This window comes from Phyllobates terribilis, unplaced genomic scaffold (genome assembly GCF_046119375.1).
Source record: "Phyllobates terribilis strain yellow unplaced genomic scaffold, ASM4611937v1 Scaffold_1__5_contigs__length_1240528914, whole genome shotgun sequence".
NCBI classification, from domain to species: Eukaryota; Metazoa; Chordata; class Amphibia; order Anura; family Dendrobatidae; genus Phyllobates; species Phyllobates terribilis.
In genome coordinates this window covers 1,175,123,304-1,175,145,772 of record NW_027362761.1, presented here as the reverse complement: position 1 = coordinate 1,175,145,772, position 22,469 = coordinate 1,175,123,304, and the positions used below count along the sequence as shown (strand labels likewise).

Sequence of the window (22,469 nt, the reverse complement as noted above, 5' to 3'; positions counted from 1 at the left end):
GTGACTAGTTTATGTTGCTTTATTTTAATGCCTTTATTTATTATAATGATGCCTGTAACATACACTACAAGAACATTTTTCCCTTTTGTATCCCCCCTTTTTCCTCATAGATTGTAAGCTTCCAAGCAGCGCCCTCACTCCTCTTGGAATCTCGTTTTTAGCTTGTACAAATCCCCTCTTAATTATAAAGTGCTAAGGAATATTTTGGCGCTACCGAAATAAAAATGATTATTGCATGCATGTTGGAAGTCACCAAGGAAGTACATGGACCCTGTCACAGTAGACTTGGTGTATCATTTGTATCAGTGGCTACTAATAAGGTATGGGACTGCTGTGTTTCGCCCAGTGCTTTGCTTAGTTCTGGCACCTGCCGCAGTTAATATCCTCTGATCAGTGGTGCCAGGTGTCAGATCTCTACCGATCTCATAATGATGACTTACCCTGTAATCAACTGTTTGATTCTGGAAAACCCCTTTAATATACACTGTGTGCAGAATTATTAGGCAAGTTGTATTTTAGAGGATTATTTTTATTATTGATCAACGACTATGTTCTCAATCAACCCAAAAGACTCAAATATCCAAGCTTAATATTTTTGGAAGTTGGAGTGTTTTTCTTTTAGATTTGGCTATCTTAGGAGGATATCTGTTTGTGCAGGTAACTATTACTGTGCCGAATTATTAGGCAACTTAATAAAAAAACAAATATAATCCCATCTCACTTGTTTATTTTCACCAGGTAAACCAATATCAGTGCACAAAATTTAGAAATAAACATTTCTGACATGCAAAAACAAAAACAAAAATAATTAGTGATGAATATAGCCACCTTTCTTTATGATGACACTCAACAGCCTTCCATCCATAGATTCTGTCAGTTGCTTGATCTGTTTTCGATCAACATTGCATGCAGCAGCCACCACAGCTTCCCAGACACTGTTCCGAGAGGTGTACTGTTTTCCCTCCCTGTAGATCTCACATTTTATGATAGACCACAGGTTCTCTATGGGGTTCAGATCAGGTGAACAAGGGGCCCATGTCATTATTTTTCTTCTTTTAGACCTTTACTGGCCAGCCACGCTGTGGAGTAGTTGGATGCATGTGATGGCGCATTGCCCTGCATGAAAATCATGTTTTTCTTGAACGATACCGACTTCTTTCTGTACCACTGCTTGAAGAAGTTGTCTTCCAGAAACTGGCAGTAGGTCTGGGAGTTGAGCTTCACTCCATCCTTAACCCGAAAAGGTCCCACAAGTTCATCTTTGATGATACCAGCCCATACCAGTACCCCACCTCCACCTCGCTGGAGTCGGAGTGGAGCTCTCTGCCCTTTATTGATCCAGCCTCTGGCCCATCCATCTGGCCCATCAAGAGTCACTCTCATTTCATCAGTTCATAAAACCTTTGAAAAATCAGTCTTAAGATATTTCTTGGCCCATTCTTGACGTTTTATCTTATGTTTCTTGTTCAAAGGTGGTCATTTTTCAACCTTCCTTACCTTAGCCATGTCCCTGAGTATCGCACACCTTGTGCTTTTTGATACTCCAGTAACATTGCAGCTCTGAAATGTGGCAAAACTGGTGGCGAATGGCATCTTGGCAGCTTCACGCTTGATTTTCCTCAATTCATGGGCAGTTATTTTGCAGCTTTTTTGGCCAACACGCTTCTTGCGACCCTGTTGGCTATTTGCCATGAAACGCTTGATTGTTCGGTGATCACACCTCAAAAGTTTGGAAATTTCAAGACTGCTGCATCCCTCTGCAAGACATCTCACAATTTTGGACTTTTCAGAGCCCGTCAAATCTCTTCTGACCCATTTTGCCAAAGGAAAGGAAGTTGCCTAATAATTAAGCACACCTTATATAGGGTGTCGATGTCATTAGTCAACACCCCTCCTCATTACAGAGATGCACATCACCAGATTTACTTAATTGGTAGTTGGCTCTCAAGCCTATGCAGCTTGGAGTAGGACAACATGTATAAAAAGTATCATGTGATCAAAATACGCATTTGCCTAATAATTCTGCACACAGTGTATATTTAGTTGCAATTTCAACTGTTATGGAGGACAATCCTCCTGTGTTTGAGTACAGCAATTTCTTCCATGAAAACATTCAATCCCTGAGACTGGTGTTCCTCGACTCCTCAGCTCTCTTGTATTCAGTGGCGTACCGCCAATGGCGGCAGACCACGCGACTGCTATGAGGCCCGTGAGCCGGGGGGGGCCCATAGCAGTCCAAGGGTGGACATACCGCCGCCGGTGCAGCTGCGCCGGGTCCCCACCATGCAGCTGCACCAAGGGGCCCGCAAGGTGCAGCTGCTCCCTGCACGCGGCGGACAGGGAGCGATCCCTGAAGCTCCGCTGCTGTCAGGAGGAGAATAGCAGCGGAGCTGGAGGGTTCATCCTCTGCTTCCTCCCTGACCAAGGCGCGCGCAGCTTGATGACGTGTCATCATGCAGCGCGCGCCTGGGTCAGGAAGAAAGCTGCCGGCAACCAGGAGGATGCTGCTGCAGGCGAGCGAGCTGAGGTAAGTTGTTTTTTTTTTTTACTGAAACGCTGGGGAGGTGAGGTGGGGGGAGAGCAATGGTGGGATGGTGGGGCTGGGGAGAGCAATAATGGGGCTGATGGGGCTGGGGAGAGGAATGATGGGGCTGGGAAGAGCAATAATGGGGCTGGGGAGAGGAGTGATGGGGCTGGGAAGAGCAATAATGGTGCTGATGGGGCTGGGGAGAGGAGTGATGGGGCTGGGAAGAGCAATAATGGTGCTGATGGGGCTGGGGAGAGGAGTGATGGGGCTGGGAAGAGCAATAATGGGACTGATAGGGCTGGGGAGAGAAATGATGGGGATGGTGGGGAAGGGGAGAGCAAAGACGTGTTGCTTGGAGAGAGCAATGACAGGGGGGTGCTGGGAGAGAGCAATGATGGGGGTGGTGGGAGAGAGCAATGATGGAGGTCCTGGGAGAGAGCAATAATGGGGGTGCTGGGAGAGAGCAATGATGGAGGTGCTGGGACAGAGCAATGATGGGGTGCTGGGAGAGAGCAATGATGGGGGTGCTGGGAGAGAGCAATGATGGGGGTGCTGGGAGAGAGCAATGATGGGGGTGCTGGGACAGAGCAATGATGGGGGAGGTGGGACAGCAATGACGGAGTGCTGGGAGAGAGCAATGATGGGGGTGCTGGGAGAGAGCAATGATGGAGGTGGTGGGAGAGAGCAATGATGGGGGTGCTGGTTGAGAGCAATGATGGGGATTTCACTTTGTTTGTACTCTGAAGCCTTGTATGTTTTCCGTGTGCACATAGCCTTACAGTTAATTGGGGAGATTCACAGAGACTGAATAATTTATATTATTGGCTGGTGGAGATTATAGTTAATGGGGGGCACAGTGCTGCTTATCACTTTATATTTTGATTACTAAGTGGCTAATAGTATATTAATGGGGGGGGGTACATATCTGTATTTGAGGACGCAGAGCGGGGGAGACACATGTATACATACAATATGTGACCTTGTTATTCTCTAGGCTGGAGATCATCATGGCAAGATGAGTTGTGGCTGGGAGATGTCGACATGAAGGTCTGACCAGATGGAGAAGAAGCAGCAGAAACCGACTCTGATCATATGACACGTCAGCGGTAAGTGCCTGGATGTAAGTATTATTCTGTATCTCCACTGTGTGACTAGGAGTGATAATGTTATCTGTAAAATCCCTTAGGCTTCATTCTCACATTTGTGTGAAATGTCCGTGTGCTGCCAGATTTGTTTATAGGATGGTCTACGGACTCGTAGAGTTTTATAGATCCATTCACACATCCATGAAAATCACGGATCTGAGAATGAGATCTAAGAGGGTTAGAGAATGTCCTGTTTTGATCCGATTTTGAGGATTAGAATAGGACATGCTCAATGCGTCGGTAAAACAGGGCAGCACACCGACACTGCACACAGATGCAGGAATGTAGCCGTATTATGTATAGCACAGTCCCTTAGTATATAGTGTACTCACTTATTATGTATAGCGCCGTCCTTAGTTATATAGTTTCCTCTTTTATTATGTATAACACCCTCCCTTATTATGAACCATCCTCTCTAGCTCTAGGGGCTCACAGTGGGGGGATCATACTGTGTTGGGGTCAGCATACTTGGCCCTGGGAGTTGAAGTGGGGTACAGTAGGGTCATTATACTGCATATGTGGAGGAATTCACCATGGGGGTATCATACTGTGTTTGGGCGGCCCTTTTATTGGCATCACACTTTATGGGGCAATGAAAGAGAGATCTAGGACTTCAGCAGGAGGAAAATTACTATGTAAAGGATGGAAAGTTGTGAGATCTGATTTTTGGTGACCCCGACAATTATTAACTTTTTTTTGGGGGGAGGGGGCCCAATTAGAGCTTCTGCTATGGGGCCCCATGATTCCTATGTACGCCCCTGCTTGTATCTTGTATTCTTTTCTTTTCCCTATAATATATACACATGAAAGTACATTGAGTGGTCACTGCCTCCCTCAAGTTCAGCACATTCTTCTTATACTGCTATTATACTTTCCATAATCTGATTGGCTTCTACATTTTCTATTACCGATCACATGATGATATGGTCACTGTCAGGTGTATTCCTAATCTCTCAATATAGTCACATAAATCTACAGGTAACTGTAATTTACAAAATCAGCACCCTCCTCCTCTGCTGAAGTCATCTTTGTCATCATCTGGTTGGCAGCAGTATGTGCCAATGCTATCTCCTTCATTATTCTGTCCCTAAGATAAGTCCTGTGATTTCTAACATAATCACATAAATTTGCAGGTCACTGTCTCCAGTAATATTAGTACACTCATCTGCTGCTGCCATTAATCATTATAGCTTATTATTTGCTATATTTTCTGTTCTTAATCACTGCCCCATCATATGGAAGTCAGAGGGCACTGCCCCTCACATATTTAGCTCACTTATCTTTTGTGGTACCATATGTAGGAAAGCCACGAGGAATGAGTTAAATCCTAACACTGCAGGTCTTAATTAGATGCACCTGGCTAGCTTTGACTAAGAACCAGGAAATGGGTTCGCCTTGTGTCAGTCTGCTGGATGTTGAACAGAGTAGAGTGTGTTGATAAGGTGAGTGACCAGCCAAAATGTGAGCTTTAACTGGAAGAGAGACAAGCCAGAGTCTCTCTCTGGATGGAGACAGCATAGGTCAGCTAGGAAAGCTGAGCAGTCTGTCTGTTGGAGCTCCAGAGTAATGTGCGGAAGCTGCAGCTTGTTCAGTGTGAACTGTGCACAGAGTTGAACACTTCTGTTTGGCGCTGGAAGCTGCTGAAGTTCAGGCTTAAGTTAATACTGGGACTTTTAGGACACTAACTCTTCGGTGTGTAAAGTTTGCTCTGGGAGAAAGGACTGTAATATGTTCGAGTGAGTCCGCACTGACATATACAGTACGTGCCTGCTGAATGAATTGTTTATTTTCTGTTATATTTTTGTGCCCAAAAGAGGCTGTTTTTGGTTTTGAATCTGTTGGAGTTTTATGAAAGCAATAAAACTGCATATTTGGATCAAACAGCATTGTGTGAACGCTACCTAATGCCTACTTGAGAGCATGAACCCCTACGCATACTGTACCTTTCATGATCACTTTGATTTCCATCCATGTCTATTGCATGCAATTTCACCATCATATGCAACCTTGTTTTAATTACCAGTAGATGGGTCACTGCCTGCAACAAGATCAACACACTCTTCTACTGATGCCGCCATTACTCCTGTTGCCAGGTTTGGAGCCCATGGTAATGTCTATACTATGTAAGTGAACGTGACTAGTACTCACCGGCGACGTGACATCCTCTTGGAATAATGATATGGAGTGACCACAGAGCAGTATCTGTCCAGACTTATAAAGCACAGGGTGACGATGGATGCCGTGCAGAACATGACATCAAATGAGATCCACACCTTGCAGAACTGTCTCCCGAACAGCCACATCCCGGTGACTTCATAGATGATACTGCAAAACAAAACATGAGCTCTTGTACATCACTAGGACACCAATAATAACTCGGCATTCATGTTTTTTTCTTGTTATTCTCCAATAACAATTTTACATTTACAAACGTTGTATAATTACAACTCTGGCCAGAAAGGTTTAGAGGGGTTGATTGCTTTGGAAAATCCTTTTTTTAAGAATAGCCCCCAATCATCATAGTGATCAGCTGTGATCGGTGGAGAAAACTGGTAGCACATGTTCATTTCCCTGCAGCACAACCAGTGGAGAAACTAAGTATTACATGCTGGTCATTAATATCAAAGGCTGTCTCTGTAATGCATGGACACGGTGGGTCCTCCAGGGGGAAATCTTGATCTGTCTGATGGAACAACAAGATATGCTTTAGTCTCCTATATGTGGCCATTATAGGTAACATATAAATAGTGACAAAACATAAAGCTTGGAAGTCCAAATGCAAAAGTTGGGTCCCCAACTATCACAGGTCTTTACAGTATTAGAAAACCCCTGTCCCTTGGCTGCAGTTTGTTTTATAACAAAAAAATATATCATTTACTCACCCTCCCCAGGTCCAGCGCTGAATCTCCACCTCTGCTATTGTATTGTGCCAAAAGTGCTCAGTGGCTCACGCCATTACTTGGACAGAACAGCTGGGTTCACCACTGACTGCCTGCGGCGCTACCAATGTCATGCCAGCGCTGCTGACAATAACAAACAGTGGGAGCAGATGCAGGGACACCAGGGACTCAGAGTTGGACCCGGGGAGGGTCTGTAAAGAACTTTTTTTTTTTTTAACAAACTGCAGCTGAAATCTGGTATTAAAACTAGAAAATCTTTTTAATATTTTTGATTTTCTCATATGGGCCAAAGGGATCTAGGAACTAGGTTCCACATGGAGCTGCAACTCCTGCACTTACAATTACAGTATAAGGAAAAAGGCAATGACTAAGGACGTTGGACGGATTTTTCGGGATTTTTGTATTTTTTGTAATAAAGGTGAATTTTTAGGATTCTTTTTGCTGCATTTTTGTCTTCTACTATAATTACGTCTCTGCATCTAGAAATCATTTTATTTTTCTAACGGATATATAGAAAATCACATGGCGGGATTACATTTGAGGGTTATAAACCTTGCTGTGATTCTGTCCTTAAATCCGGGGTTCCTGTCCCGTTACAAGGGCAGTTGTTTCAGTGGACCCATAGTCTTTCTCTAGCCATTAATGTCTATGCAAAATTTGTACGCAACTGAGTCTACATACATACATACATCATAAGGGTTTGTCAAGGGAAAGACATTTTCGGATGCTCTTTTTGCTCAGACATTACAGTTTCCACTTCAAGCTTAGCTGTTCTGAGATTTACATTACTGCAAACAGTTTTCAGTAGCAAGGCTCAAAAAACGAGAAGTTGTCCAAAAGCATCATAAGTGTAACTTAAAACTGAATTTTTAGTTCTTGCTTAGAGTTACACATTAAAAAATGATGCTCAACTCTCTGACTTCCAAAATTTTTACAGATGTAACAGAGCTGAATATCACTCAGTTTTGTGCAGGCCACCTATAATTCCCCTAGTTATCACCTTAACTTCAGCCATGATGCTCAAGCAAACCAAGCTCTGCAACATCCCCACTACTGATTCAGCCCTGATGCACAAGCAAACCAAGCTCTGCGACATCCCCACCACTGATTCAGCCCTGATGCACAAGCAAACCAAGCTCTGCGACATCCCCACCACTGATTCAGCCCTGATGCACAAGCAAACCAAGCTCTGCAACATCCCCACCACAGATTCAGCCCTGATGCACAAGCAAACCAAGCTCTGAGACATCCCCACCACTGATTCAGCCCTGATGCACAAGCAAACCAAGCTCTGCAACATCCCCACCACTGATTCAACCATAATGCACAAGCAAACCTAGCTCTGCGATATCCCCACCACTGATTCAGCCCTGATGCACAAGCAAACCAAGTTCTGCGACATCCCCACCACTGATTCAGCCATGATGCACAAGCAAACCAAGCTCTGTGACATCCCCACCACTGATTCAGCCATTATGCACAAGCAAACCTAGCTCTGCAACATCCCCACCACTGATTCAGCCCTGATGCACAAGCAAACCAAGCTCTGAGACATCCCCACCACTGATTCAGCTCTGATACACAAGCAAACCAAGCTCTGCGACATCCCCACCACTGATTCAACCATGATGCACAAGCAAACCTAGCTCTGCGACATCCCCACCACTGATTCAGACATGATGCACAAGCAAATCTAGCTCTACGACATCCCCACCACTGATTCAGCCATGATGCACAAGCAAACCTAGCTCTTCCACATCCACAGCACTGATTCAGCCATGATGCACAAGCAAACCTAGCTCTGCAACATTCCCATCACTGACTTGACAAGCACTAAACTGGCTGTAAAACTAACAAAGTTTATTATTTTAATTTTGTCTGGACTGGTATATTACCCCCATTCCTATAATTCTTCCTTTCCAGCCTCTGACACATTCAGCCGCTCCGTGAGTCTCATATAAGGAGCGGATCCATGACTAATCCATTATGATGTGAAGTCTTCCCACTGTGAGATCCTCCATCTTCACATAAAAGCACCATGAAATTATTAGAAAAAGAAATGACGGTAGAAGAATATCAAAGCCCTGTCAGATACAATATAATGCTCAGCGCGGTGAAGAAAAACAGAAGTAATTGTAAGGTTCTCCGTGGATGTCTTCAGAGTCGTACTTGGCCATAACTTGGAGCTCCAGCACCATCTTCTATCATGAACCGGTGGATTCTCTTCTCCGGCGGAGGGGTTTTTGCCCTCTTTTCCCATCATTTGGGCCAGGCTGTAATTTTTGCACCCCCTATGGCAGAGTGTGTGCTCATTTTGTGACATACATGTACATCACACGTCGGTTGTGGGACTAAACACTGCAATTTTACCATTTACTACCAGTATCAACCTCTGACAGTGGCATATACGTGGTTCTAACTGGTGTTGGGCTTGGTTCAAGCACCCCTCACCCCCATGGCATTTGTGGAGTGTTTATGGGCTACCTTGAGGCTATTAGAAAGCCCAGCTGGTGAAAGGCAGCTAGTATAAGCCCTAGTATGATTTTTTCAGGATTTTTGGAGTATCCAAACTTGTGTCCTAGTTACAGTTCAATAAAAAAGTGTCCAGGCAGCTACCGGTATACATGTAAAATAGTGAATAGAATACAGCAGGACCCTTCATCAAGGAAAAAAAGCACTGTGCGTAGGGTGCGCGCAAGCGCTCCCTGTCTCTTAAAGGGGCTGCGCGCGCCATCCCAAGATGTCCCCGGCCAATGGCCGGAGGGCATCTACTGTGTAAGGCACCTCCCCCAACATGGAGGTGCCTGAGCAATGTTGTAAGTTTGTTGCTTAAACTCTCTTGTTAGTTCTCAGGTCCCAGTGCTGGCCACCAGCCTGTCTATCAGCTGTGCCTGCCAGCCTGTCTATCAGTCGTGCCCACCAGCCTGTCTATCAGCCATTCCCGCCAGTCCGTTAATCAGCCATGCCTGCCAGCCTGTCTATTGGCCGTGCCCGCCAGCCTGTCTATTGGCCGTGCCCGCCAGCCTACCAGCCATGCCTGTCTGCCTGCCTACCAACCTGCCTATCTGCCGTGCCAGTCAGTACCTGTCATCAGTCCCATGGGAGTCGCCTGCTCTCACACAAGGTCGGTCACGGAGTAGAACCTGGTCCATCTTTCCGGTCCTTCCTTGGTTCACGGAGTCGACTAAGCCGCCTTATAGCCAATGTTGGTCATGGTGAGGTCCCTAGTTATGCCCCTCTGGTCCCTCCTTGTACCACGGCACAGTGGTTCCACCACCCGGCACCGTAACAGCTCAGGCCATGGAATCCAGTGTCTCCCAGGCTCCCTCGGTCTCTGCCCTTTACCAAGAGGTCTCCCGCCAGAAATCTCAAAAGGACACTATCCTGTCCTTTCTGCAGACTATGAACTCCCATCTGGATGCACTGTCTACCCCATCCGTGTCTGCCTCTACCCAAGCGTTAACCGCTCCAGCAACATCTCAGTCCAGTGGCGGTGTTGTACCCGGCTTTGGACCCCGATTGTCCGCTCCTCCATGCTTTGGCGGTGATCCCGCTCTATGTCGGGGCTGTGTAAATCAGTGCACGCTGCACTTTGAGCTCCTGGCTCATCAGTTTTCTTCTGACCTGGCTAAAGTGGCCTTCATCATGTGTTATTTCACAGGAGAGGCATTGGCGTGGGTCAATCCCCTGTAGGAAAGGGGGGACCCTCTGGTGGCTAATTTCCAGGCTTTCATTGTGGCTTTCCGGAGGGTTTTCGAAGAGCCCGGACGCATTTCCTCAACAGTCTCCTCTCTCCTCCGTCTGTGCCAGGGGAACCTCACAGTGGGAAAGTACGCTGTACGTTTCCACACCCTCTCATCTGAACTCTTCTGGAATAACGAGGTGGCTACCTTTTGAGAAGGCTTTTCTGGGCGGATCAAAGACAAACTGGCCGGTTGTGACATACCCACCTCTCTGGATGACCTAGTGTCTTTGGCCACACGGACTGACATCAGGTTCCAGGAGCGTTCTAAGGAGGTGGTGCGTGAGAGAAGACCTTTAAGCCTTTCACCTACCTTTCAAAAACCAGGCTCGCAACAAGCCTCTGCCTCGGTATCTACCACAGAATCTATGCAAGTGGACCAGGTGACGATGGGCAAGGCTCACCAGGAGGTCCGCCACGCTGAGGGATGATGCTTTTATTGTGGCAGTTTGGAGCATGTAATCTGCTCCTGTCCAGAAAGACTGGGAAACTCCAGACTCTAGGACCACTTGGAGAGGTCATCCTGGGCAAGAATCTTTCCTCTCCATCTGTTACGCAAGGTGTGGGAAAGACTTAGTGCACCACAGAGGGAAGAGGGAAAGAGAGCCCAGACACTAGGGAAAATAAGAAATGGAGACATCCTAGTCTGGTCTAGTGTCACTCTGTCTCAACTACCATCCCTATATTGGCTCTTCACCAATCGCCACACGCGTGCCTCGCCCTGACTTTCCCTGACGTATGGCTAAGGCTAGGGAAGGAAGGAGATGAGCACTAGTCAATCTCCTCTAAACTCTATAGACAACAAGGGTAGACAAACAGGGGAGAATTGCTTAGCTTTAGACAACTCCAGACAAATGCGCACACGGCCTCAAGCTCCAGAGAGGAGGAAGTACTGCTCTTGCTAAAGCCTCACAAGTAGTAATGAATATCGCCGGCACCTCCCTCTCAGACACACAAGGTACACCTAGGCCATGGAGCTAATTAGCCAGAGGGAGGTAGCCTCTGGGTCCTAGAGACAGTCAGCCTCTAAGAAGATGTCTGTAAGGCCAAACATAGATATCTCCTGCAACCGACTGCAGAGCGACTGTCTGTCACCTCTAACACACCCGTGACACCATCCCTGACACCATCCCTGACTCTATCAGTAGCGATATCCTGCGGCAATATCCATTTTGTCGAGGCCGCTTATCTGGATTCCGGCACTGCTGGAAATCTCATCCAACAAGCCATTGTGGAGAGGTATCAAATCACTATCCAACGTCTTCTGGATCCATTGGCGGTTTCTTCAGTGGATGGGACACCCCTTACCGAATCCATCTTGTTCGTCCGTGGTCCTCCAGATTGGAATGCTACACTCGGAGAAAATCTCCTTCTATGTTCTGTTCGGTCTCTCTCATCCCTTGTTGCTAGGTCTGTCATGGCTACAGAGACACGAGCCGGTCTTGAATTGGAGTTCGGGAGAGGTGCTCCACTGGAGACAGAAGTGTCAAAAAACCTGCCTGGTTTCCGTCCGTCCTGCTTGACTTCTGTCCACTCCATCTAGTCTACCTGGCTTGCCGGCACCCTACTGGTCATACGCCAACGTCTTTGACAACAAAGAGGCCGAAACACTGCCTCCTCATAGGCCGTATGATTGTCCCATTGACTTCATCCCCGGTGCCTCACCTCCCTGAGGTCGAATCTACCCCCTGCCGTTGGCCGAAACCTGTGCCATGTCTGAATACATTGAGGAGAATCTTTCTAGGGGCTTCATCTAGAAGTCCACCTCTCCGGCTGGAGCAGGATTCTTCTTTGTCAAGAAGAAGGACGGCTCTCTTTGGCCAAGTATCGACTATAGGGGACTAAATCAAATTATATTAGGAACAAGTATCCTCTGCCTCACATCTCCGAGTTGTTCGATCACCTCAAAGGCTCTAAAATCTTCATGAAACCTGATCTCCGTGGAGCATACAACCTGATCCGGATTCTCCGAGGTGACGAATGGAAGATGGCATTCAACACTCGGGATGGCCACTATGAATACCGCGTGATGCCCTTTGCATTCCGCAACGCACCAGCAGTCTTTCAAGAGCTGCTGAATGACATATTTCGAGATCTTCTCTACACATGCGTGGTAGTTTACCTGGACGATATTCTTATGTTCTTTCCAGATCTGCCCTCATATCAGAGAGACATTCGAGAGGTATTGCAGAGGCTTAGGAAGAATCGTCTGTATGCCAAATTCTAAAAATGTGTTTTTGAGCGGACTTCTCTTCCATTCCTGGGATACATAATCTCAGAGACCGGTGTAAAGATGGATCCCGAAAAGTTGTCTGCAGTTCTAAAATGGCCCAGACCTGAAGGGCTGAAGGTCATTCAGTGGTTTCTTGGATTTGCAAATTATTACCGCTTGTTCTTTCCTTATTTCTCTTCCTGGACTGCTCCCATCTCTGCCCTGACTCGCAAAGGGGTGAATCCCAGGGAATGGACTCCTGAGGCAGAAAGTGCCTTCATTGCTTTGAAACAAGCCTTCTCTTCAGCTCTGGTGCTGCATCGTCCTGACTGTAACAAGCAGTTGTTCATGTAGGTGGATGCTTCTTCCTCAGGGGCCGGAGCAGTTCTCATCCAGAAATCCTCTTCTGGTCGAATGGTGACCTGCTGCTTCTTCTCCAAGCTCTTCGCTCCCTTGGAGCGCAATTATTCCATTGGAGATCGGGAACTGCTTTCCATCAAACTGGCGCTGGAGAAGTGGTGATTCTTACTGGAGGGGGCCCTGCATCCGGTGGTCATCTACACGGACCATAAGAATCTTGCCTACTTTCAGTCCGCTCAACGGCTTAATCCTTGACAGGCCAGATGGTCTCTGCTCTTTGCCCGCTTCAATTTCTCTCTCCACTTCCGGAGAAATATCAAGGCAGACGCACTCTCCAGATCATTTCTGTTGACCGACCAGGAGTAGGAGCCTCAACATATCATTGAGCTCTCCAGGATAATTAAGGTTGCCCCGTTTGATCCCCCTGGTAAGACTTTCGTTACAGCTCCAGATAAGAAGAGGGTCCTACTCTGGGGTCATTCGTCTAAACTGGCAGGTCTCGCCGGACAGAAGAAAACAGTTCTGCTCATTTCATGACATTATTGGTGGCCGACCTTGTGCAAGGATGTTGCGGATTTTGTCTCCGCCTGCTCTTCCAGTGCCCGAAACAAGACTCCTAGGCAACTTCCGACTGATCGACTACTTCCTCTACCTGTGCCTTCCGCTCCGTGGCAGCATATTGCGATGGATTTCATCACGGTCCTTCCTGTATTGGCCAGCTGTACTGTCATTTGGGTGGTTGCTGACCGCTTCTCCAAAATAGCTCACTTCGTTCCCTTGCCTGGTCTTCCCTCTGCACCAGTACTGGCTGAGAAGTTCATTTCGCACATCTTCCGTCTCCACGGCCTACCTCTTCATATTGTCTCGGATAGAGGAGTTCAGTTTACTTCACGCTTCTGGAGAGCCATGTGCATGCTCCTGAACGTCGCTTTGGATTTCTCTTCGGCTTATCATTCGCAGTCTAATGGCCAGGTTGAGCATATCAATCAGATCCTCACTAACTTCCTCTGGCACTTCGTCAACGCCCACCATAGCAACTGGGTGGAACTCCTGCCTTGGGCTGAATTTTCGTACAATAACCATGTGAACGAATGCTCTGCCAAATCTCTGTTTTTTGTGGTATATGGTCAGCATCCCAATATTCCGTTTCCTGTCTCTACTTCTGTTGACAATCCTGTTGCGGAGTCTCTCGTTAAGAACTTTTCTGAGATCTGGGAGGACACAAAGTCTGCATTGCTTCAGTCCTCTGAGCGGATGAAGAAACATGCAGACAAGAAAAGTCTGGATCCACCTCTATTCTGTCCAGGGGACAAGGTCTGGTGTCATCCAAGTATGTCTGTCTCAAAATTCCTTCATACAAGTTGGGTCCATGCTTCATTGGTCCTTTCGAGGGTTTGAGACCAATTAATTCTGTGGCGTAAAAAACGAAACTCCCTGCCTCTTTACGGATTCCCAATTGATTTGTGTGTCTCTCCTCAAGCCTGTCATCCTCAATCCTTTCTCTGATGTTCCAGGTGCCACTCCAGCTCCAATCTCCTCCGAGGACGTTTTTGAGGTAGAGAACATTCTGGCTACCAAGCGGGTAAGAGGAAAACCCTTTTTTCTTGTGAATTGGAAGGGGTTTGGTCCAGGGAGAGCATTCATGCTCCTCATCTTCTGGAAAAATTTCTTGCGGGTTTGAGGAAGAGTTGGCGTAAAGGGAGGGTAATGTAGCGCCACTGTCTCTGCCTTCTGCCTTTCTCCCCCAGCAGAGACGCCGAACACCTTACCACCGTGGCCCCGGTCCTGTGCTCCACCTTCTGGTCTCCACGCTCAGCCTGCTTGGGGTGCGCGCACCGCGCGCAGATCCCCGGGCACTGTGCTTAGGCCGCGCTCCCTGTCTGTGAAAGGGGCCCCGCGCGCGTCCTAAGATTTCCCCGGCCAAGGGCATCTACTATATAAGGCACCTCCCCCAACATGGAGGTGCCTGGGCAAAGTTGTTAGTTTGTTGCTTAAACAAGAAAATGACAAGGGTGCCCATACTTATGCACCTTTCAAATTTTGTTTGAATGCAGATTGCACATTTTCTGTTAGTACAATAAACCTCATTTCAAGGCAGAAACATTACTGTGTCCAACAGTTATTACATATATCAAACTGAAAGAGCTGTTGCAAAAACACCAATTTTTATAAAACATTTAGCTTAAGATTAATAGGGGTGCCAAAACTTTTTCATATAACTGTATATGGGGGGGGGGGGACAAGTGACATCCTACATGGGGCATTATATGGGGGGGGAAGGGACATTCTGCATGGGGCATTATATGGGGAGGAGAAGGGACATCCTGCATGGGGCATTATATGGGGGGGTGACAACCTGCATGGGGCATTATACGGGGGGTGACATCCTGCATGGGGCATTACATGGGGGGGTGGAAGTGATATCCTGCATGGGGCATTATATGGGAGGGAGTGACATCCCGCATGGGGCATTATATGGGGGGGAGTGACTAGAGATGAGCGGTGTTCGACTCGAACTGTTCGCCAATCTCAAACTCGAGCTGTTTTGGGCGGTGTTCGAGCCGTTCGGCGAACACGAACGATTTGAGAAAAATTCGGCTGTTCGAGGTTATGTTCGATAACTGTTTGTGCACCAAAATCATAACTGGATTTTTTCTCAGTAATGATGAAAATTAATGTTAATACGCAGTTTGAGTGTACAGCGGGGCGGGGGGAGGGGCAGGGGATGGATCTCTGCAGGAATAATGAAGATCTCCATTTTTTTTTCTCTTTCCCGCATTTACAGTGGGGAGGTGCAATCTGTCAGCCTATCAGCAGCGCACACACGGAGCGAAGTGCTTTTTTTCACACAAGCAAGGGCATGTGTCATTGGCAGTGTATGTCACATGTCCTTGCCCTATAAGACCCAGCCATTTTCCCCGTCGCCACAATTTTCTCACTGCTGCAGCTGCGTGTTAGACGGCACCGCTGTTGCTGTGTGCGCTATACCTTGTTAATTTCAAGCCAATTTTCGCACAAATCTACAGATAGCTTGGGAGTAGGGAATAGTTGTGATTGCAGTCCTTTTAAGGACTAGGTTACAGCATTTCCTACGACTTTTATCAGGCTGGTCTGTGCTCTTAAATAGATAGGTTGTGGGAGTAAAGACTAATTGTAATTGCAGTCCTTTTCAGGACTAAGTTACATCAGTTCCTATCAGTTTTTGACAGGCAGGTCTGTGCCAGTGCTGTGCAAGTTTTTTTCACAGCATTTGGCTGAATCTAGTAAAACAAATCCTTTTTGACCTATTGCAGAGTGTGTTAGTCAGTGGAGTAGCCTATCTGTGTTGCAAGATACACCACCTGTGTATAGAATACCAATTTTTTTTACTGCACCTAGTGAAGTAAAACCTTTTGGGCATAGCATCATTCTATTAGTCCATCTATACTGACCTTCATAAGGTTGCAAATTGAATATAATTTTTTTCTGCATCTAGCTCTGAAAAAATATTTGTCCTTCTAGCAGTGTATGGGACTTGTTCTATTAGTCCATCTATACTGACCTCCATCAGGTTGCAAATTAAAAATAATTTTTATCTGCATCTAGCTCTGAAAAAATATTTGGGCTTCTAGCAGTGTGTGGGACTTGTTCTATTAGTCCATCTATACTGACCTCCATCAGGTTGCAAATTAAAAATATTTTTTTGTCTGCATCTAGCTCTGAAAAAATATTGGCCTTCTAGCAGTGTGTGGGACTTGTTCTATTAGTCCATCTATACTGACCTCCATCAGGTTGCAAATTGAATATAATTTTTTTCTGCATCTAGCTCTGAAAAAATATTTGTCCTTCTAGCAGTGTGTGGGACTTGTTCTACTAGTCCATCTATACTGACCTCCATCAGGTTGCAAATTGAATATAATTTTTTTCTGCATCTAGCTCTGAAAAAATATTTGTCCTTCTAGCAGTGTGTGGGACTTGTTCTACTAGTCCATCTATACTGACCTCCATCAGGTTGCAAATTAAAAATAATTTTTATCTGCATCTAGCTCTGAAAAAATATTTGTCCTTCTAGCAGTGTGTGGGACTTGTTCTACTAGTCCATCTATACTGACCTCCATCAGGTTGCAAACTGAATATAATTTTTTTCTGCATCTAGCTCTGAAAAAATATTTGGGCTTCTAGCTGTGTGTGGGACTTGTTCTATTAGTCCATCTATACTGACCTCCATCAGGTTGCAAACTGAATATAATTTTTTTCTGCATCTAACCCAGCCAATAATTTTGGCCTAATACCACAGTTTGGCCACTCAGCTCTGCTCGGTTCCCATCCATTGTTTTTTTGTGCAAACAACTCCAGAGCTGTGAATTAGTTAACCACCAAAATGAGTGGAAAAATGCCTGCTGCTGGTGGAAAGGGGAATAGGCATGTTCGGAAGGGGAAAAAAGGTTGTGTCCGTGGGGTAGGTGTTAAAGCAACAGTAACATCTGCAGAAGAAAGACCATCTTCCAGCCAAACTAAAATGTCTACTTCTTTTAGCGGACAATGTGATAAGATCCCTTTCTTACGGCCACGCCAATCGCTACAAATTCCAGATGAGGCACAAAAACAGCAGGTGCTTCAACGGATATCAAGTGCTCCTTTAAGTGGGCTCTCCTCCACATCAACTTCAACATCACAAATACTCCAGTCCTCAAAGGTGTCACCCCAATCGCACTTGCTTCCTCACAGCTCCCAAATCTCCAGCTGCCTGTCTGAGTATGAGGTAGACCAGATGGTTGAGTCTGCAGAGTTGTTTACTCATACTATAGCCTGGGAATCAGAGGTCGGCTCCAGAGCTTCTGTTAATCCAGACGAGGAAATGATCTGCACTGATGCCCAGAATCTTTATGAGTCGGATCCAACTTTAGTTTTTTGTCAGGGCAGGAACAGGTTGGCTCTGAGGACGACGGGTGTGATAACGCACAGTGTGATGATGATGAGATTGGAGATCCCACTTACTGTCAACCCACAGTCAGCCAAGAGATGAGGTCAGCAGAGGAGGTGGAGGAGAATGCTAGTGACGACGAGGTCAGGTTGCGCCTTCCTGGACAGAGACGTAGTACTGGAAGCACGTCAACAACTGCATCCTCAAACACAACTCTGCCTCTCACCACAAGTCGTGGTGGCTCTTCAGGTCGCATGGGTGCTAAGCCTTGCATAGCCTGGGCATTTTTTCAGATCGATAAAGATGACCCAACTCGTGTTATCTGTAACATTTGTCAGCAAAAGCTAAGTAGAGGCCAAAAAATACTTAGTTTGAGTACTTCATGCATGAACCGGCACATGGACATGAAGCATAAGTTGCAGTGGGAAGCTCACTGTGCTACAATGCGGCCTAGCCGGCCGGGCCAACCACCGTCTGCCATATCTTGTGCATCCGTGGCCTCTTCATCCTCTGTGACTGGGGGGACAGCAGTCACACCTGTTTTGGGGCGCAGACCTGCCACCTCTTTACCCGCAACAGCCAGCGTGATTGGCAGGTCATCATTTTCTTTGGAGGTGGTAACACCAGCTGGTGTTGAGCGCTGTCCGACATCGATAGCACCACCTTTGGATCAAGGCAACCTAACATGTCTGCCTGCATCTTCCTCACAGACCGGCAGTTTGCCGGGGACACCCTTATCAACCCCGTCTAAGCACAATAGCCAGCCCTATGTGGACAAGTAAAAGACCATTTCCTCCTAGCCATGAGAAAGCTAAGAGGTTGAATTTCACCATCTGCAAACTCTTGGCTACAGAAATGCTGGCTTTCCGCCTGGTGGACACAGAGGATTTTCGAGACCTTATGTCCGTCGCAGTGCCCCAGTACTAGATGCCCAGTCGGCACTACTTCTCAAAGAAAGGTGTGCCTGCGCTCCACCAGCATGTCGCACACAACATCACCGCTTCTTTGAGAAACTCTGTGTGTGACAGGGTGCATTTCACCACAGACACTTGGACGAGTAGGCATGGACAGGGGCATTACATGTCGCTGACTGGGCACTGGGTAACTATGGTGACAGCAGGACAAGGGGCTGCTGTCCAAGTCTTGCCGTCCCCATGAGTTGTGCGTCAATCCTCTTTATCTCAAAGTTCCTCCACTGCTTCTGCCTCCTCAACCTCCTCTCGGTCCTCCACCTGCACCCAAAGCCTGTCTGGTCATGCCACAAGCTTTCTAACTGCGCAGAAGGGATCCTGCACACCTCCTTACTATGCTGGCAGTAGGGCTCAACGTCATCAGGCGGTTTTTACTTTGAAATGTCTGGGAAATGTGAGTCACACAGCTGAGGAGTTGTGGTCAGCTCTGGAGAACCAATTTCATGAATGGTTGTCTCCACTGGACCTGAAACCAGGGAAGGCCGTGTGCGACAATGCTGCAAACCTGGGTGCGGCCCTTCACCGGGGCAATGTCACACACGTGCCTTGTATGGCTCACATGTTGAACCTGGTTGTCCAGCAATTTTTAGCCCACTATCCCAGACTAGATGGCCTTCTGCAGAGGGCACGGTCGCTGTGTGCTCTCTTCCGCCGTTCGCATCCCGCAGCTCAGCAACTTACATCTCTACAGAAGTCGTTGGGCCTGCCACTTCACCGGCTAAAATGCGATGTGCCTACCCGGTGGAATTCAACTCTGCACATGTTGCAGCGACTGTGGCAGCACCGACAAGCCCTGGTGCAATACGTTCTGACGTATAGCCTGGGCCAACGAGATCCAGAGGTGGGGCAAATCACGCTGGAGGAGTGGTCTCAGATCAGGGACCTATGCACCCTTCTGCACAGTTTTGAAATGGCGACGAAAATGTTTAGTGCTGACGATGCCATTATCAGCATTACTATTCCAGTGATTTACATGCTGGAGCACATGTTAAACAGAATTCGGAGTCAGGTGGTGGCACAAGAGGAGGTGGAGGAAGTAGAGGAGGAGGAGTTGTATGCGGAAGGGCTAACATCTGCAAGGTCCAGACGGTCGGCAGCACCAAGGCGGTAGGCATGTGAGGGTGGGGGAGATGGCTTTACCAGGGCGCATGGTAGCAGCCAAACTAGTGAGGAAGGTGCAGGAGCCCAGGAAGAAGTGGAGGACGAACTGATGGAAGACTCATCAGATGAGGGAGACCTTGATCACATTTCTGTTGTGCGAGGTTGGGGGGAGAGGACAGAGGAAGGAAGCATGATTGTTACCTCGCCACCAACACAACAGGGACTTGGTGCTCCTGGATGCGCAACACACATGAGTGCCTTCTTGCTGCACTACCTGCAACATGACCCTCGAATTGTGAGAATTAGAAATAATCCTGACTACTGGGTTGCCACACTGTTAGATCCCCGGTACAAAAGTAAATTTGCAGAAATTATTCCTGCCATAGAAAGGGATGCACGCATGCAGGAGTATCAGCAGAGATTGTTGCAGAATCTTACAAGTGCTTTTCCACAAAACACCCGTGGTGCACGTAGTGAATCTCACAGTTCCAACTTGCCAACCGTGGGAACGTCGAGTGTTCAGCACTCAAACCGTAACAGAAACACAGTATCTGCTGGTAACATCAATTTTGCGGAATCATTTCACCACTTTTTTAGCCCATCCTTTGCAAGGCCACAGGAGACAAGAAGTCTGACACATAGTCAACGACTAGAGACGATGGTACAGGAGTATCTCCAAGTAAACATTGAAGCCATGACTGTGTCACTGGACCTTTGCTCTTTTTGGGTTTCCAATCTGGATAAATGGCCAGAGCTAGCCACTTACGCCTTGGAGATCTTGTCATGCCCCGCAGCCAGTGTTCTGTCTGAACGTGTGTTCAGCTCTGCTGGTGGTGTGCTGACAGATAAGCGCACGCGGCTCTCCACTGATAATGTAGACAGACTCATGTTTATAAAGAAGAAAAATTTAAGGATCCGAAACGACTTTTCTACCCCTGTGTCATCCTGGGGAGAGTAAAAGCTTGATGATTGGTTAAAATCACCTCACCAACCATTTTAAGCTTTCAAATTACTAATCATGTTTATCTGTATCTTGGCTGGAAAATTATTTGGGCTTTGTAGCAGTGTGCAGTACTCATTCTATTAGGCCATCTATACTAAGCTCCGCCAGATTTAAAATTACTAATCATGTTTATCTGTATCTTGGCGGGAAAATAATTTGGGCTTTGTAGCAGTGTGCAGTACTGATTCTATTAGGCCATCTATACTAAGCTCCACCAGATTTAAAATTAATAATAATTTTTAGCTGCATCTAGCCCGGAAAATAATTTTGGGGCTCCGAGATGCGCAAGACAGATAAGTGCCTTCTTGCTGCACTACCTGCAACATGACCCTCAGATTGTCAGAATTCGAAGTAATCCTGACTACTGGGTTGCCACACTCTTAGATCCCCCACACTCTTCGATCAACCTTTTCATTTTAATAAAGACCAAAAAAATGGTCATTTTTGAAATTATAAGCATTAGCAGGTTATTAGAAACTGAAATCAAACAGTTTTCAACTCAAAACTTTATTCTAGGTGATGTTACATTTGCACATAGGACCCCTTGTTCGAAAGGAGCTTCTGAACTCTCTCATCCATTGAATTTGTCAGGTTTTGGATGGTTTCTGCTTCAATTGTTTTGCATGAGGACAGAATACCCTCCCAGAGCTGTTGCTTAGATGTGAACTGCCTCCCGCCATCATAGACACTCCTTTTGATGATGCTCCAGAGGTTCTGAATGGTGTAGAGGTCAGGGGAGCATGGGGGTCTCACCATAAGTTTGTCCCCTTTTATGCCCATATCAGCCAGAGATGCAGATGTGTTATGTGCAGCATGAGATGGTGCATTATCATGCATAAAAATGATCTTGCTGTGGAATACACGGTTCTTCTTCTTGAAGCATGGCAGGAAGTGCTGTTTGAGAAACTCCACATACATTATGGAGTTCATCTTTACCCCTTCAGGGATCCTAAAGGGGCCGACAATCTCTCTCTTCATGATTCCAGCCCAAAACATTACTCCACCTCCTCCTTGTTGGCGCTGTAGCCGTGTTTGCGTGGGGTGTCCATCAACCAGCCTTCCTCCACTCCATCCATCTGGACCATCGAGCGTTGCACGGCACTCATCCGTGAACAAAACAGTTTTGAAATCAGTCTTCATGTAATGTTTGGCCCACTGGAGCCGTTTCTGCTTGTGTGAAGTGGATAGAGGAGGTCGACAGGATGGTGTATGCACAGCTGCAAACCTCTGAAGGACCCTGCATCTTGTTGTTTGGGGGACGTTGGAGGCACCAGCAGCTTCAAAAACTTGTCTGCTGCTATGACAAGGCTTTTTTGCCGCTGCTCTTTTAACCTGACGTAATTGCCTGTAGGAAAGAGTCCTCAATTTGCCCTTATCAGCAGGCACACGTGTGTACTGTGAATCAGCTACATACTTCTTGATTGCCAAGACACTTCATCCTGATCATCGCACAATGTTGATTGTAGTCATGCCTTGACCTAAACACTCCACAATTTGTTGCTTCTCAGCAGCCGACACATCCTTTTTCTTTCCCATTTTGGCAGAAAATGTAGGCTGCTTAATAATGTGGGACAGCCTTCTTAAGTAGTCTTGCCTTTCATTGGA

The 22,469-nt window shown here is 46.8% G+C and overlaps 1 protein-coding gene across 1 annotated transcript in view; it reads right to left on the bottom strand.

Moving 5' to 3' along the window:
- The window catches only part of LOC141163667 (histamine H2 receptor-like), a 164,441-nt gene that overhangs the window by 7,337 nt on the left and 134,635 nt on the right, over positions 1-22,469 (bottom strand). The window contains exon 3 of the mRNA XM_073649170.1: positions 5,821-5,997. Within this exon, the coding sequence (XP_073505271.1) occupies positions 5,821-5,997 (177 nt within the window). The remainder of the gene's footprint in view (positions 1-5,820; positions 5,998-22,469) is intronic.